This window comes from Cuculus canorus, chromosome 17 (assembly GCF_017976375.1).
Source record: "Cuculus canorus isolate bCucCan1 chromosome 17, bCucCan1.pri, whole genome shotgun sequence".
NCBI lineage: Eukaryota > Metazoa > Chordata > Aves > Cuculiformes > Cuculidae > Cuculus > Cuculus canorus.
Window position 1 is genome coordinate 9,861,644 of NC_071417.1, and position 15,658 is coordinate 9,877,301.

The following is a 15,658-nucleotide window of genomic DNA, read 5'->3' on the forward strand; positions in this document are numbered from 1 at the left end:
CCCCGGTACTCACGTACTTTTGCTTTTCTGCCTCATTTCTCTGCTGCAAGGTTTCTGCACACAGCGCTTTGCCGTTGATGCCAGAGAGCGGGGGCTCGGCCGCTGCCACGAGCCTGGCTGCCGGCGACGTCCCCTCTCTGCACTCTGCAGGGGGACAAGTTTCACAGGTCCATGTGGGGGACAGCAGCGGTGGCTGCCGGGAATGGCTCCTGGCATCCTAGGGATGCTCAGAGATACGTGGGGGATGCAGTTGGGGACCACCACTGCCACCCGTGCCCAATGGCTGCTGCCAGGGGGTACCTTTGATGCTGATGAGCTCTGGGTACTTCTTCCAGGGGCGGCTGATGTCCTTCAGTGGGGGCGGCTCAGCCTCGAGGCGCTGGAGCTGTTGCAGCCGGTCCTCCAGGCTCCGGGCAGCCTCCAGCACCGGAGCAGGATCTGCAGGACACAGAATGTGATGGTGAGCAGCGGGGATGCCCACCGCTGGCCCTCTCCCATCCCTCCATGGCCTCACCGCCAACCCTCCTCACCACACACAGGGACAGCCGCACTTCGCACTGCAATTAAAAACAGAGTGGGTGCCCTTCCAGCCCCCGGACACCCCTTGGTCCCATCACCAGCCCCGAAGGAACCAGCGGGGCTGCGTGGGGGCATCACCTCCCCACGTGAGCCGGTGGTACCCACAGCATCGGTGGCGCCGGTGCCGTTTGGGTGCAGACAATGGCGGTTTGTGCCGAGGTAAGCAGGTGCATTCAGAGCCGTCCATCTTCCCTCTGTCAGCATTACACCATCATTAGCTAGTGTCTGCTCAGCAGGGTGTGCCATTATGTCTCCCAGGGCTGATGTAATTATACATTGACATAATTAACCCAGCAAGCCCATTAAGCAGGCCAGCTAAAAATTCATCTATAATTATTTGTTGTGTGCATGCTAATGAGTCCATCTGCACTGCCATTGTACAACATGAACAAATTAATTTACAAGTCTGGATTTTTTAATAAGTTCAAGAAAATGCCTCCTATTGAGCCAGGTTAATATAGGTTTGGTGGTTCGGTTTTTCTTTTTTTAGAAAAGGAGAGGAAAGAAAATAGATTTGAATTCTCCAGGGTCAAAAAGTTAGACAAACAGGGAAGTGGGACAGAGCTACTGTACGGCACGGATGCGTGGCATACATCCAAGAGTGAAAAATAATAACGGTGAAGGGAAAAAAAATCAAACAACTGGCTGCCTCCACTCTGAAGAGGACGCAAAGCAGCTCTTCTGCTCAACGAATCCCTGCCTGAAACAGCAGTGGTGTGGAGTGAGGGGGGTCCGGTGCCACTCTGGCCATGCCATGGGATTTGGGTTGGATTGGGGCCACCAGCACTGGTGTCTTCGGGGTGAACTTGCCCAAAAGGCACAGGATTTGGCCTGTGATCCTCACTGCCAGCATGGACGCTCCTTGCAAATAAGCAAAGCCAAGACATATGTCCCCCAAGATGGGGTTTGAGGTCCCCCCCTGACACACTGCAGCCTTCCCATCCCACAGCATCGCAGACGCAGGACCAGCAACTTCCAAGTCCCATGTGCTTACACCAAAAACCCCTGGGAATATCCTTCTCCATGGGGAACAAGCCCTTTTCTTTCCGTTGGATGTCACAAAGACCCCATGGGCAGGCCAGGATGAAAGGCTCATGCCCAGAGCTCAGCCCAAGGACCCAGCCAGAGGCAAGCGCTGAGCGCTGCCGGCACGCTGCCGGCTTTGGCACTGAAACGGGGGCGCAGCTCTGGCTGGGACCCATCCAGGCTGCTCGTGGTGTTTGGCTGGGGCCGGAGCTGCAGCTCGGCATCTTTCCATCTGGTTTCCCATCCAAGAATGCAGGAGTGCACCATCAAAGGAGGTTGTGGCAACGTGATACGGCCCTGAACTAGACTGGTTGCTCTCACAGCCATTAATAACACCCGTAAGTAAGCGAGCTGAGATAACGATACGGCTAATTAAACCCTGCGCTCCAGGGTCCCAGCTCACAGGCTGCAGGGCCAGGGTTCCTCCCCGCTCTCCCTCAGCCTATGGAGCTCTGTGCCAGCCCGTGAGACACCTTTGTGGGGATAAATGCCAGGGCAGGTCCTGTCCGATCCGCACCCGCAACTCCTCTCATCTCTGTGATGAGAAATAACGTGGGAGGAACTGTCCTGAGTGATAAAGCTCTGGGGATTTTCCTCCTGTCAGCATATCCCCTCCCGTGAGCTGCAGCCCTGCTGCTGAAATGCAGTCAGGGCAATCCCCCAGCACACCGTTCCCATCTGGAGCTGACATCCTGGGATGAAGCGGCCTGGAGTGGAGCTTTTAGAAGAAAAAAGAGCAAGCGGTGCTCCAGCTCCACTTCCTACGTCAGCTGGGACAGTGCTGATGCAAAACTCCCAGCTGGATTAATTACATCGTGCTAATACCACGCTGGCCAACCACCAGGGAAGTGCTGTCCTCGGCTGCGAGGTCAGCTCTGCCACCGCATGCGAGGCGTTTGGACGCACCAAAGGGATGCTGAGACCGGGCACCAAGCTGGCGCTGTGCTCCTGCTGCCAGTGAACAAACCCTCCAGCACCAGTGCTGGAGGAAGGATGCGCTTGAAACCAAGCACATCATCTGCTCATACCAAGGCACTGCGGCTGCCACGTGCTCTCACGCTCCGAGCCACACGGGAGGGCTCGGGACGCTGCGCATAGCACAGGGGATGGTTCCCCTATAGCTCCATTGGGACAGGTTACAGGAGACAGTGCCGACGTTGCAGCCGTGCAGCTGCGAGCCCTGCTGCGGCGGGGACTCGGTGGCACGGACGGGTGACACAAGAGGGGCACGTGCCAAAACAAGCCTTGAGGTGCCGCATGCTCCAGCGCTGCGTCCACCCACGGCAGTTCCTGCCTGCTCAGGGCTGTGATGCGGTATTGCCCACCAGCGGCACAGCGGGATCACGTGGGAAAAGGCAAGACCCTGCCACAAAGGAGAACCCACTGCCCAGGCACATCTATCTATCTATCTATCTATCTATCTATCTATCTTTCTATCTTTCTATCTTTCTATCTTTCTATCTTTCTATCTTTCTTTCTCTATATCTCTCTCTATATCTATATCTCTCTCCATATCTCCATCTCCATCTATCTATCTCCACCTCCATCTATCTCCATCTCCATCTATCTCTCTCTATATCTATCTATATCTATATCTATCTATATCTATATCTAATCTATATCTCTCTCTATATCTAATCTCTCTATATATCTATATCTATATCTATATCTCTATATATATATCTATCTCTCTCTATGTATCTCTATCTCTATCTCTCTATATCTCTATCTATATCTCTCTCCCCCCTCGCTCACCCACTTTATACATACATCTATATATTTTCATATATTTATATATATACACACATATATAAAAATCTATATTTTCATATATATATATATATATGTATATAAAAATATATATAATAAATGCTGCCACTAGCTGGCGTTATTGGCTGTTCTTAAGTGGTCCCGGCAGTGCTGCAGCAGGTAGAGGGCGGTGGGCAGGGGTCCCTCCTGGTGTCTCCAGCCCAGATGACTGGGGCCAGGGGTCTTTCTCCATGCCGGAGGAGATCTGGGCCACAAGCAAACCCAATCCCAGACACCTCTGCTGCAGCAGCATGCAGCCACTGGAGCAACTCAAGGCGTGATGGTGGGATGTGGCATGAGGTGTCCCAGGTGCTCTCGGCGTTCTCCTGAGCACACCCGGCTCCAAAGAGCACCCACGTCCTCGGGGACTGGAGAAGGGAAGTTGTGGATACCCCATCCTTGGAGGTGTTCAAGGCCAGGCTGGATGGGGCCTTGGGCAGCCTGATTTAGTGGGATGTCCCCGCCCATGGTAGGGGGTTGGAACTGGATGATCTTTAAGGTCCCTTCCAACCCAAACTACTCTATGATTCTATGACCGGTATCCCCATGCCGAGGTCCAGCTGCTCGGCCCGACCTGTGGTGGAGGTCTCTGTGGCAGGGGCTGAATGGTGACACGTGCTCCGCGCTGCTGCCCAGCTCCAGAAGGAGCACAGGGCACCGGTGGTGCACCCATCTGCATGCACAGTGCATCTCCAATGCATCCACGCTGCATCCATGGTACCTCCACGGCACATCCGCAGTGCCATCACCTCTCCGGCCAGTGCAGTACCTCATCTGCCACCCCATCCCAACCTGCCCAAACACATCCATCGACGCCCTACGAATCCCTTCCATGAGCCAAAGTCAGCTTTAAATCAAATCACCCCCAACAACAATGACATTAATTATGCTTTTAACACATTTTTACTGCTTCCCCCCCTTCCCTTCACGCCACATCTGTGTGAACAATATCCAAAAGATTTACGGTTTTCTCCCGTAATTACAGACACACAGCCAGCTCACTTATCAAAATACTTGCTGAGCAATCAAGGCTCCGTTACAGTCTCTGCCAGAGATTTGTGTTGACAGCAGCCATTCAAAGCAAAAAAATGTCAAATCAGGACTTATGTGGTGCTTGTAAAGTATTCCACAAAGAGTTTGCCTGTCGAGAGACACACGGACATGTAACAGAGAGGGGAGAAAAGGACAGGCGGGAGGATTTGGGGAGCAGGGGGGGAGAGGGGAGCAAAGGTTGGATGCTGCAGGAGAGCAAAGAGAGGGAAGGTGGAGGAGGGGGGAGCAGAGACCATAGGGGAGCAGTTTTAGGGTGTGAATATGCGTGCATCTGCATCCATGTGCGTGCATTCGCACACGCGTGCAAGCAGAAGCATTGAGGGTGAGCATGAGGATGTGGGGAGTGAAGATAACTGGGTTCTGGAAACGAAGCTGACATTTGGTTCTTGTAAAACAGGAGAAAATTTAATGAGGATAAAAATATGTCTCCCTAATTCCCGTAAGAAATCATTAAAACATTCTGTTATTCCTAAATGTCTGGAAAATGAATTAGTGGCCCTGCAGGAGCCCTTCTGCGCATCTTCAGCCGTTTGCAGCTCTCCATCCTCACTGTGCCAGGGGATGCTTCGCGCCGCTGTGCCTGGCGCTGCCGATCCCCTGGCTCAGAGCACGGCAGAGCCCACAGTGGGCAGTGGGATTCTGGCCCCTCACCCGGCCCTAGCACCGACTCTGCCAACACAAGCCTCAGGGCTTCCCTGTGCCTCAGTTTCCCCCCTCCCAAGACTTCAAGCAGCATCCTAGACAGGGGTACACCCTAGCACAGCAGTGAAACAGGGAAAGCTGTCCCTGCACCACAGCCAGTGCCAGGAGCCACGCTCTGAGCTGGTGTTTGGTCATTTCGGTTAACTTACCGTCAAAAAGACAACTGGGGATAGCCGCAGTGTTATTACAAGGGCTGAGCAAATGTATTCCTTTCCTAATGTCAAGATGCATTTGGCTCAAGGGCTGGAATACAGCGATGGCAAAAGCTGTTTCCGCTCCTCTCTTCAGCTGGTATTTCCAGAGCACCACGCGCGAGCAGAGGTCAGCGATGCCAACCGTGCCAGGGACAGCACCACCGCCACGGTCCTTGCTGGCTCCTCTCGGCACCGGCACGTGACGTGTTAGGCAGCCAGGTCACCACCGCGTTCCTTACCTGGAGCTTCGATTAATTGCTTGTAAACGCTCAGGAAAGCCGTCTCAGCCTCCTTGCTTCTCTTACTAAGTGCAATCACCTGCAGAGAGATGGAAAAAGGAGGTGAGAGATGGGCTTAGAGGAGGAAACTGGCCCTGCAAGACCACCAGGACCGGTGCCACCCGCGACCAGCACACAGGTCGCCTCCGGCACAGCTCTGTGCCCACCCCGTGCCCCACGCAGCTGCTCACTGCCTTTGGCTAAACTGCTCGCGCCGCTGCCATGTCACATCGCCCTAAATCATTGATGCGCTCTGAGTAAATGAAAATTATTATTTAATGTCGGCGCTTAAATAAGAAATAAAGAAGCCTGCCTGTTGTTGTGCTTGCTGGGCTGGATCTGGCACACAACCCTCCCCAGGCACTCTCCCCAGCGCGGCACAGCTGGGGCGATGCCGTGGGCAGGAGCAACGCTTGCGCTGGCTCCACACACCAGGACCAGAGCATCACCCCCTTCCCCTCGGCTGTTGGGGTGCCAGGATGCCAGTGACACCCTAGCTGAGTGACGAGGAGACAGCGCGCTGAATCGCTAATAACCGAACAACATATTAATCTGCCGCGCGCTCCCATCTAACATTTATGAGCATGAATCATTTACTCCCCTTAATTTTTCAAGGCGTGCCAACACCTCAGGGCGCGGGATGCTGCCCACCAAGCTCCGGAGCGTTTTGTTTGCTAAGGGTCCCCTTGCTACCCCACCTGCGGGACATGGGATGGGGTGCCAGTGGCACATGTTGACGTCTTTGTCCACGCTGCCCCCGGGCGCAGGAACTGGAGGATGGATCCATTCCCAGCCAGAAAATGCCCAGTTTGATCCAAAATGAGTGCCCATGCCAACGGGTGATAGAGGAAGAGGTGCCCACCCAACTGGCAGACCCACTCTTACCAACAATATCGTCAATTAAACCACTCTTAACCTACCCATGGGCTAATTATTAAACGATGCCCAAACTTTGCACCTCAGCTCAGTGGCAGCTCCCGCACCGGAGCATCTTTTCCCTCCTCCTGCCTTCTCCATGCCAGTGGAGCTCCTGGCTCACCCCGCCAGCCCGGATTGCGATTGCTTGTCATTCAAACCCCAAGCAAAGCGCTCATTTGTAATCCAGCAGCCACCTGAGCAAACCGCCTTCTCCTTCCACGCTCGCAGGCACTGGAGCACAAAGATCATTTTTCTATTGTTAAAATTGTATAAGCCGGGCTTTTTTATAGCATCTCGTATACAAACCTACTTTCTCGGCGCCGCGTTTCCAGATGAGGAGGAATTTGGGGGCTTTTTTTGTGTTTTTTTTTTTCCAGCGTTCTGCAAAAATGCTTGGCTTTAGGGTGCTTTAAAATAATAATAATAAAGCAGAGAGGAGAAGAGGGAGGCAGCAAGGAGACGGCGAGCGGCACTGCCTGCGTATGGCAGCAGGACAGCATTGCGCCTGCTGAATCTGCTGGCGGCGTGCGGTGTTGGGGTGGCGCAGGGAGCCCTGCTGGGGGGGTCCATAAGGATGCAGAGATCCAGTGGTGCTGGGATGCTCTACGGCATCAGTCCTGCGTGACCCCTTGGTATCCCACGCCCTTCCGACACGGGAGAGGAGTGGGAGGGGACACAGCCCATAGGGACAGTGCTGCTCTGGGGGCAACGGGGACGCCAGGACCTGCTCAAGCTGCTCTGAAGAGCTTCATCTCTCCTGAGATGGTGTCGACCAAAGGGTGTGGAGCAAAGAGTCAGCCCTAATGTGCTCTCCATCACCTGTGCCTCCCCTGATAAATCCTCAACCTGTGCCAGAGGGGAGGAGCCGGCCCAGACCTCCGAATCAGGTTGTTTCTGCTGAATTTTATTCCTTACGCTACATTACAGACACAAAGCATTCTTTTCAAGGGGAAACTTGGAAGCCTTTCCCTCTTCTTGCCAATCCCGATGGAGATCCAAGCAACCCCTACTGGGAACACTGTGGGTCGGAGCAGGCAGGAGCCTGCAGCATCCCCATGGTCCTGTGGACTCTGCCTCTCCACGGCCACCGGCCACGAGCTCACCAGAGACAGATCCAGATTTCCACGTGTTTCATAGGAGGGATCCACCTGCCACGCAGCCCAACTCCAGCCCCATCCTAGGAGATGCATTCCCACCCATTAACTACCATCAGCTTCTTAACTGGAGCAGCAGGAGCCACAGTTTGCTGGCAAGGAGGCATCTGGGGGACCATTCCATCAGCCCTGGCTCCTGTCCCATCTCGCTGTGCCAGGCTCTGGCACATTCCAGCCCATGCTGGATGGTGTCAGGACATCACAGGCATGGCCAATTGGCAGGATGGCAAGCAAGGCATCCACTCTCTTCTTTTGGAGTCCCACTAAACTTCAAGGAAATGTCAGTGAAAAAAAGATATTTAAAAATTTCAGTGACATTTTCCAGATGGGGATAATTCACTAAAATGCCAAGGGAGATTCCTGCTGGAGCAGCTCTGAGTCCTGTATGGAGACAGCTCACCTCAACCCTGAAACCACCTGAAACTCACAGAGACTTGAATAAACACCTGAGAAAAATCCACTTCAGCCCTAAACCCAAGATTTTGTAGGGGAAAAAAACCCCTCAATGTTTGCTCCCTTGGGGCAGAAGCCGGGCCAAACCCTATGTCCACATCTGAGAGGGTGATGACACCCGCGTTCTGCTAAAAAGAGGAGAAAATTGCTAAAAGTTGGGGAGCTGAGCACCCCCACACGCAGCCCCAGCTTGATGGGGTCAGGACAACATCATCCCCGCTCCCCTCATCACCACAACACCCACTGACGACAACAAACCCACTGCCAACCGTTCTCCCTCTGTCCACAAAACCTTCAGTTGCCATCGGCGAGCTCTGAAACCGCGTTATATATCGACATCCTATTAATTTCTATTTCCCCCCTGCCCTACATCTCCCTCCGCAGCATCCATGGGCTCAAGGTGAGGCGCAGCGGCGACGAGGGATCGCTGCCGCGTGATGAATTACATTTACGTGCCGGGTCCTTTTCATGGCTGGTGACTTTCCAGCAAAGCAATTATCACTGTAGAATGCGTAATAGCCTAATTAATTACTATTGTCAGCCTGGCCTCTGTGCCATGATTATACCTTCCAAAGCCAACTTTTTAAACATTTGGAAGCAGAAATATTATTATAATTGACTGACAAAATGGTTAAACTCCCCCGGCACAGCCGCTCCTCCTCCCGGCACGGTGGCGAGGACCGATTGTCTGAGCATCTCGTCTCCAAAGGTGCAGGATTTGCATCGCACCGGTGGTGAGTTTATTCTTATATCCATGAGATCAAGTGCAGGATAAGTAGTGGGTTATTTCCATCTAAATACTGGTGGCAGTAAACCACAAATGAGCTCTTTTTCAGCAAAGAGGAACAGCTGTTGGGGGGAGAAAGCAGCAGCAGAGACCCCAAACATTGAAGAAGACTGATGAAAAAAATACATTCAAGCCTCCGCTATTTTCCTCGCTTTTTTTTTTTTTTGCTGATGGTGTAAAGAAGTCAGGGAGAGCGGGAGGGCTGCGGAGCGGGGAGAGCCTGGGAGGGAGCCACGGGCCCTGGGGAGAGCTCTGGGTGATAAGGGCTGGACATCCTGCACAGGGCTGGGGACCCTCGTGCCAGGGTCCTTTGCTGCCTTCCTGGTGCCCCACATCTGACCGACTCCTTCAACCAATCACACGTGCACAGCTCCATCATGTACCGACAGATCCATTGCACGTGGACAAACCCATTGCACGCACGCAGAGATCCATCACACAAACCCAACAAACCCAGCACACACACACACACACGCGCGTGCGCACACGGGCAGCCCCATCGCACAGCCACAAAGCTATCACACCACGCAGACCCATTGCACACCCACAAATCCATTGTGCGCACAAGCACAAGCCCATTGCACACACGCCCACCCCCACTGCACGCGTACACGCATTGCACACCCTCACACGCATTGCACGTCCACAGACCCATCACACGTGTGCCCAGTACTAATGTGCACACAGGCGCACACCCATAAACCCACTGCACACCCACAAACCCATTGCACGGACAAGCCCGTTGCACACGCACACAAACCCATCACACACCCCCACAGACCCATTGCACACACATAGACTTGTCGCACACTCATACACCCATCATATACCCACACAACCATTGCATGCACCCAAAAACCCATCACACCCATGGCACACCCACACACCCATTGCACACCCACACAAACACGTTGCACACTCACAAACCCATTAAGTATCCACAAACCCATCACACACACAAACCCATCTCACACAGACCCACTGCACACACATAGACCCATTGCACACACAGACCCATCGCACACACACAGACCCATTGCACACACAGACCCATTGCACACACAGACACATTGCACGCACACAGAGCGGTTGCACACTCACACACCCACCACACACCTACACTCATCACATGTACCCAAAAGCTCATTGCACACCCACAAACCCATCATGCACCTACAAATCCAAGGAACATGCACAGACCCATCGCACACACAGAGACCCATTGCACACACAGATCCATCGCACACGCAGACTCATCGCACACACACAGACCAGCTGCACACTCACACACCCACCACACACCCACACGCATCGAATGCACCCAAAAGCCCATTGCACACCCACAAACCCATCATGCACCTACAAACCCATCGCACACACACAGAGCGGTTGCACAATCACACACACCTATCATACACCCCACCCACATAATCACCGCATGCACCCCAAAATCCGTCGCAGATCCACAAACCTATCGCACAACCCACAAACCCATTGGGCATCCACAAAGCCATTGCGCACACACAGACCCATTGCACACACATAGACCAGCTGCACACTCACTGCACACCCACGCTCATCGCATGCACCCAAAAGCCCATTGCACACCCAGAAAGGAATCATGCACCTACAAACCCATTGCACACACACAGACCAGTTGCACACTCACACACCTATCATACACCCACACAACCATCGCATGCACTCTGAACCCCATTGCACACCCACACCCATTGCACATCACACACAAAGCCACTGCGTGCCCACAAACCCATCCCACACCCAGAAACCCATCGTGAATCCCGACTCATCGCACGCAAACAGACTCATTGCACACACCCAGAGACTCACTGCACACACACACAGACCAACCACACTCACACACTACACACCCACACTCATTGCATGCATCCAAAAACCCATCGCACGCTCACACAAACCCACTGCACACTCAGAAACTTATTGTGCACCCACAGACCCATTGCACGCTCACAGACCCATTGCACACCCGCACAGGCCAGTTGCACACCCTCACCTCTTCCCATTCCTTCCAGCACTGCACCCCCAGCCCATTCCTCCAAAGGCAGAAGCAGCTCACAATGTTTTCACAAGTCCAAAAAGCAATTCATGTCAAAAAGATCGATAATATAAAAATAAAGCCTGCGAATTCTAGTTAAAGGGAACGTCACAGAAATATGTTGTTCACGTTCATGATTCAGAGATTTAAAAAAAAGAAAAAGAGGAATCAATAGAAGTTCTTCAGATGATGTTATTTCTAATGAGAAATATACTGAGACTGCTGCAAATAACTGCTTAACGGAGAAAAAAAAAAGCATTAATAATTTACTTTATAAAGCATAGGCTCTCGAACGCAAGAAAATTGCTGCTGGTTCTTAATTTTGTTGTAATACTTCCTGACAAGCTCAATGATGCTTTGGCAAAGCTCCTGAGCAGTCCGAGGATGTTCAGCTCCCTAGGTTATTTTTTTCCCCTCTTTTTGCGGCATCCCGGCCTGGTTGGCTCTGGGAGAAGATGCCAGAGCTCTTCCCTTCCTCCACGGTGCAGGATTTCTTGGGCTGAGCATCCTCCTGCCTCCTCCTCACACCTATCCCCAGGTGAGCTACAGCCTCCAGTTGTGACACAGCACGCAGGGAAGATATTACAACCTTATTTTACTATCCTCACCACCACAATTTAATGTCACTGGCTGGTTTAGTTGGGTTTTTTCCTTATTTTTTCTTCCCTTTTTTCCCCCTTTATTTATTTTTTAAGTGCATTTGCAGACAGTTGGCAACTCCAAACCATCTGCTAGCAGCACGCGTACCAAAACGAAAAGCTTCAGCATCAAACCCAACACGGCTCAAAGGAGCAGAGCGATTTTCAACCAAAAAGGTGCTTTCTGGGAGGGTTTATTCCAAGATTTCTTGCAAAATCACACAATTTCCCCGCAAAAATATTTTTATGTAGAATTATTTTCCTGTAAAAATCACAAAATTCCCCAGCTGCGGTCCAGGTCGGTGGAGGAGACGGGCAGGGATGCGTGGGGCTCAGCATCCCTGGCATGGATGAAGGGGGAAGATGAGGGGGTCCCGCTGGTCCCCAGGTTTGGGATGGAGCCGGGTTGGCCCCACACACGGGTGCACCCCAAGCATCGCAAAGTTTCACCTCCCATTTAGCAGAACAAAACTTTTAATTTAGATGTTTTCATCTATCTATCAGAGTAAAAAAAATAAGTTTAAAATAATGACTGTAATAAATGAAGGTAATTAATTGTAGTTTGTTCCTTTACTGTCTAGTCAGCTTAATTTTACCTTTTCATCTAATAATGAGAAAATAATTTTTGTGCTCTGAGGGTTAATGATATGTAACTGCAAGAGCTGCTAATTGCATGTTGCAAACTATTCATCAAAATCCCCATCTGCGCTACTTGATTATGTTTGCTAAATTATTGCTTTGAATTATCTTTCATAAAGCAACTTTTGTAATTAGCAGGGCTTTCGCTTTGCTCTTTTCTCTGTCGCAAGGATATTCAAACTTTGTCCGTCTCAAGCTGTTGCCATTAAACTGCCGTCACGGGCAGCTTTTGGGGAGAGAAAGAAACTGCCCTTTAGTTAATCGAGGGAAGAAATAAAAGCTGGGTTTATTCTCCGCGGGTACAATTTATTCTCCTGGCTCTGCTTCTCCTTCCTTGAGGAAAAAAATGATACGGGAAGGATACAGGAGCCTAAATGTATATGGGATGTATTTAGGAATGGCAGAGAGAAACGGCCCGAAAAGCCCACCCGGGTTAATATTTCAAAATGTTTTTTTTTTTCCCCTCTTCCCATTTAGAAGAAGAAGCGGAGGGGGAACACTCACCATTCATCACCGCGTTTTTATGGGCTCCTTCCCGTGACGCAGATGATGGAGTGCTCTGCTCTCCCTGCTTAATATTCATGGGGAGTGCGGAGAAGTGCACTTTTCCCCCAGCTTTGTGGGGGAAAAATGTGTTAAGGAAGTATTTGTAAAAATTGGAAAAAGAGGGAAAAAAAAAGATGGGAAAAAGATAGGGAAAAAAGGCACGGGGGGGGGAAGAGGGAAAAAAAGGGAAAAAGAGGGAAAGATATTTAAAAAAGGAAAAAGAAGGAAGAATGAGAAGGGAAAAAGAGAAAAAGACAAAAGTGGAGGGAAAGGGGGAAGAACAAAGAGGAGGGAGAAGGGAGGAAAGAGAGGGGAAGAGAAGGGAAAAGGGGTGGGAAAAAGAGAGGGGGAACGGGAGAAGAGGGAGGAAAAAACAAGGGGGAAAAGGAAGGGTAAAAAAAGAAAGAGGAAAAAGAGGGTCCGCAGGGCACCTGAATTTGTCCCCATGAGCGACAGCAGCGCCCTGGCGTCCATCCCATGTTGCCTCGCACTGAAGCAGCCCAGAAACCAACCTTGGGGGAGCGGAATCCACCTTTTGGGGTAAAATCCCCCCAAACCTCCAGTGGAAAGAAAGCCCTGGGGGAAAGGAAGGCAGTAGAACTGGGGAAGCAGCTACCACGGAGCTGGGAATCGCATCCTGATCTCCCTTACACTTCCATAAATCCAGAGCCACTTGGGCGGAGGGACTGGCGGGGCCTCCCTGAAGGACATAGCTCATATTCTCGTAGCGGATCTAATGAAGACTATTGGAAAAAATGCAGTATTTAAAAGACTGAAAATGTATTCCTATTGTTATCACTCTCTTTTATGTGTTTATGCATAGTGCATCGGAATGAATCAATACTGGATTGCCCTATAAATAAATGAGCATATCAGTAAACCCAGTAATAAAATGAAGTGATGAAAAATATGGAAATCAGTCGCATTTGTGTAAATCCACTTATTGTTTACTTTAATATTTTCTCATGCAGTTCCGTAGCTCCAAAGAGACAGATTTAAAATCAGGTAATGCTCAGCAGATGACAGATCCTAATGTGTTGCTGCTGGCAAGCTCCGAGTACCGACAGCTCTCCAGGGGTTTCCATCGAAGCACATTAGAGGAGCAGAGAAAGCAGCCCCTGAAGACAGAGCATTAAAAAGCTGAGAAGATGAGGGATCCTGAAGTGCAACGCATTTCTCTCCAGCATCAGGGACCAAAGCCAAGGCATCCACGGAGCCTCCAGGGATTTGGTAGGGGTATGGGGCTGGGGAGCACCGGAATCAGGCTGGAAGTTCATAGAATCATAGGATGGTTTGGGTTGGGAGGGACCTTAACAATCACTCAGTTTCATCCGCCTGCCATGGGCAGGGACACCTCCCACTGGCTGCTCAGAGCCCCATCCAACCTGGCCTTGAATGCCTCCAGAGATTGGGCATCTCATGGATGCCCCATCAGATCAGATGGAGAAGTGAGATGACTTTCTGCAGCAACGTGGTAGGCTGAGACCATGATGTTCCATCCCAGTGCTCAGCTCCTCCTCAGATCGCCCATCGCAATCTCATCTAGCACATCCTGGCCACGCTGTGGCACCTCCTGACCACGCCACAGCAGTTCCTGTCCACGCCACAGCACCTCTTGGTCACACTGTGGCATCTTCTGGCCATGCCATGGCACCTCCTGGCAGTGACAGTTCCTTCCCCTGCCTGGGACTCTCCAGGTAAGGCCACCATTCCTGGTGTCCTGCAGGGAACATTAGGAATTTTGCTGGCAGCAGGGTCCTGCCTGTCCCTCTGTCCACACGTGGCACAAGGACCACCCAGTACCAACCAGGGAAGCAAAGCAGATGGGATTTTATCATCTGCAGAAACCCCTCAGGGGTCAGGGACAGTAACCCCATGCCTTGGTCACACTAAGCCAGGTCCAGTCAGTCCCTCCTAGGGCTCTCCCCTTCCCATTTCAACCTTCCATGAGCCAACAGGGTGGGAAGGGGCTGGGATCACGCCTGGGACCACCGGGGGCAAGAGCAGGTGCTGCTCACTCCCTTGCCCACCTCTCCTTTGAGCACCTCCCTATAACGCTGCCAGCTTTGACTCCCACTCAAGCAGGCAGAAAACACCCCTCCCCACACAGCCTCCGAGAAAAAGCTATTTTAGAGTTGCTCTTTTTTTTTCCTCCCCTTTCTCTTTTTTTTTTTTTTTTAATTTTTTTTTTGTTTTTCCCATTTAAAACACCATATCTCCCCCCATCTGGGCTGCGAGCTGGGTGCCAGCAGCTCCGTGCCGAATGCTCAACACTTACTTTTTATAACCGCCTCAAAACCCAAAGTTTCCTCCCACGCTGCTGGGATGCATCCAAGCGGGTGCTGCATCCTGGTGGGTGCTGTACCTCCACAGATCCTGCATCCCTTTGCGAAGCCCCCCTGACCCCCACCCAACCCAGCTCTGCCCACCCAAAGGTGCTGCCGAGAGCGCAACAAATCCTCCTACCCCAAGGATAGGGGTTACAATTTGTCTTTGTGGTTAATTAGCTTCCTTTCTTATTAGTCACTTCCATCTACAGTCCTCAAAAATCTAGTTGTCGGGGAAGGAAATCTGATGTCCTGCCGAGTAAATTCGCTAACAGCAAATCTCTTGGACCTCAGGTACATTTTTCTTAAATTCCCGGCTGAATTCAATTAAATGTTTATGAGAACGTGCGCTTTCCCCCACCGCGTTGCCAGCACCGAAGCAACAGAATTAAGCTCCTTCTGGAACAAAACCAAAACAAAAGGAAAGGGGGGGGGGGAAACAACAGAGGAAAACAAATAAAATAAAAGGTGGTTTAGG

The 15,658-nt window shown here is 51.5% G+C and overlaps 1 protein-coding gene across 1 annotated transcript in view; it reads right to left on the reverse strand.

Moving 5' to 3' along the window:
• The window catches only part of CUX2 (cut like homeobox 2), a 70,248-nt gene that overhangs the window by 12,100 nt on the left and 42,490 nt on the right, over nucleotides 1–15,658 (reverse strand). Inside the window, exons 2-4 of the mRNA XM_054082761.1 lie at nucleotides 5,603–5,681; nucleotides 301–438; nucleotides 18–144 (exon numbers count right to left, since the gene is read on the reverse strand). Of these exons, the coding sequence (XP_053938736.1) occupies nucleotides 18–144; nucleotides 301–438; nucleotides 5,603–5,681 (344 nt within the window). The remainder of the gene's footprint in view (nucleotides 1–17; nucleotides 145–300; nucleotides 439–5,602; nucleotides 5,682–15,658) is intronic.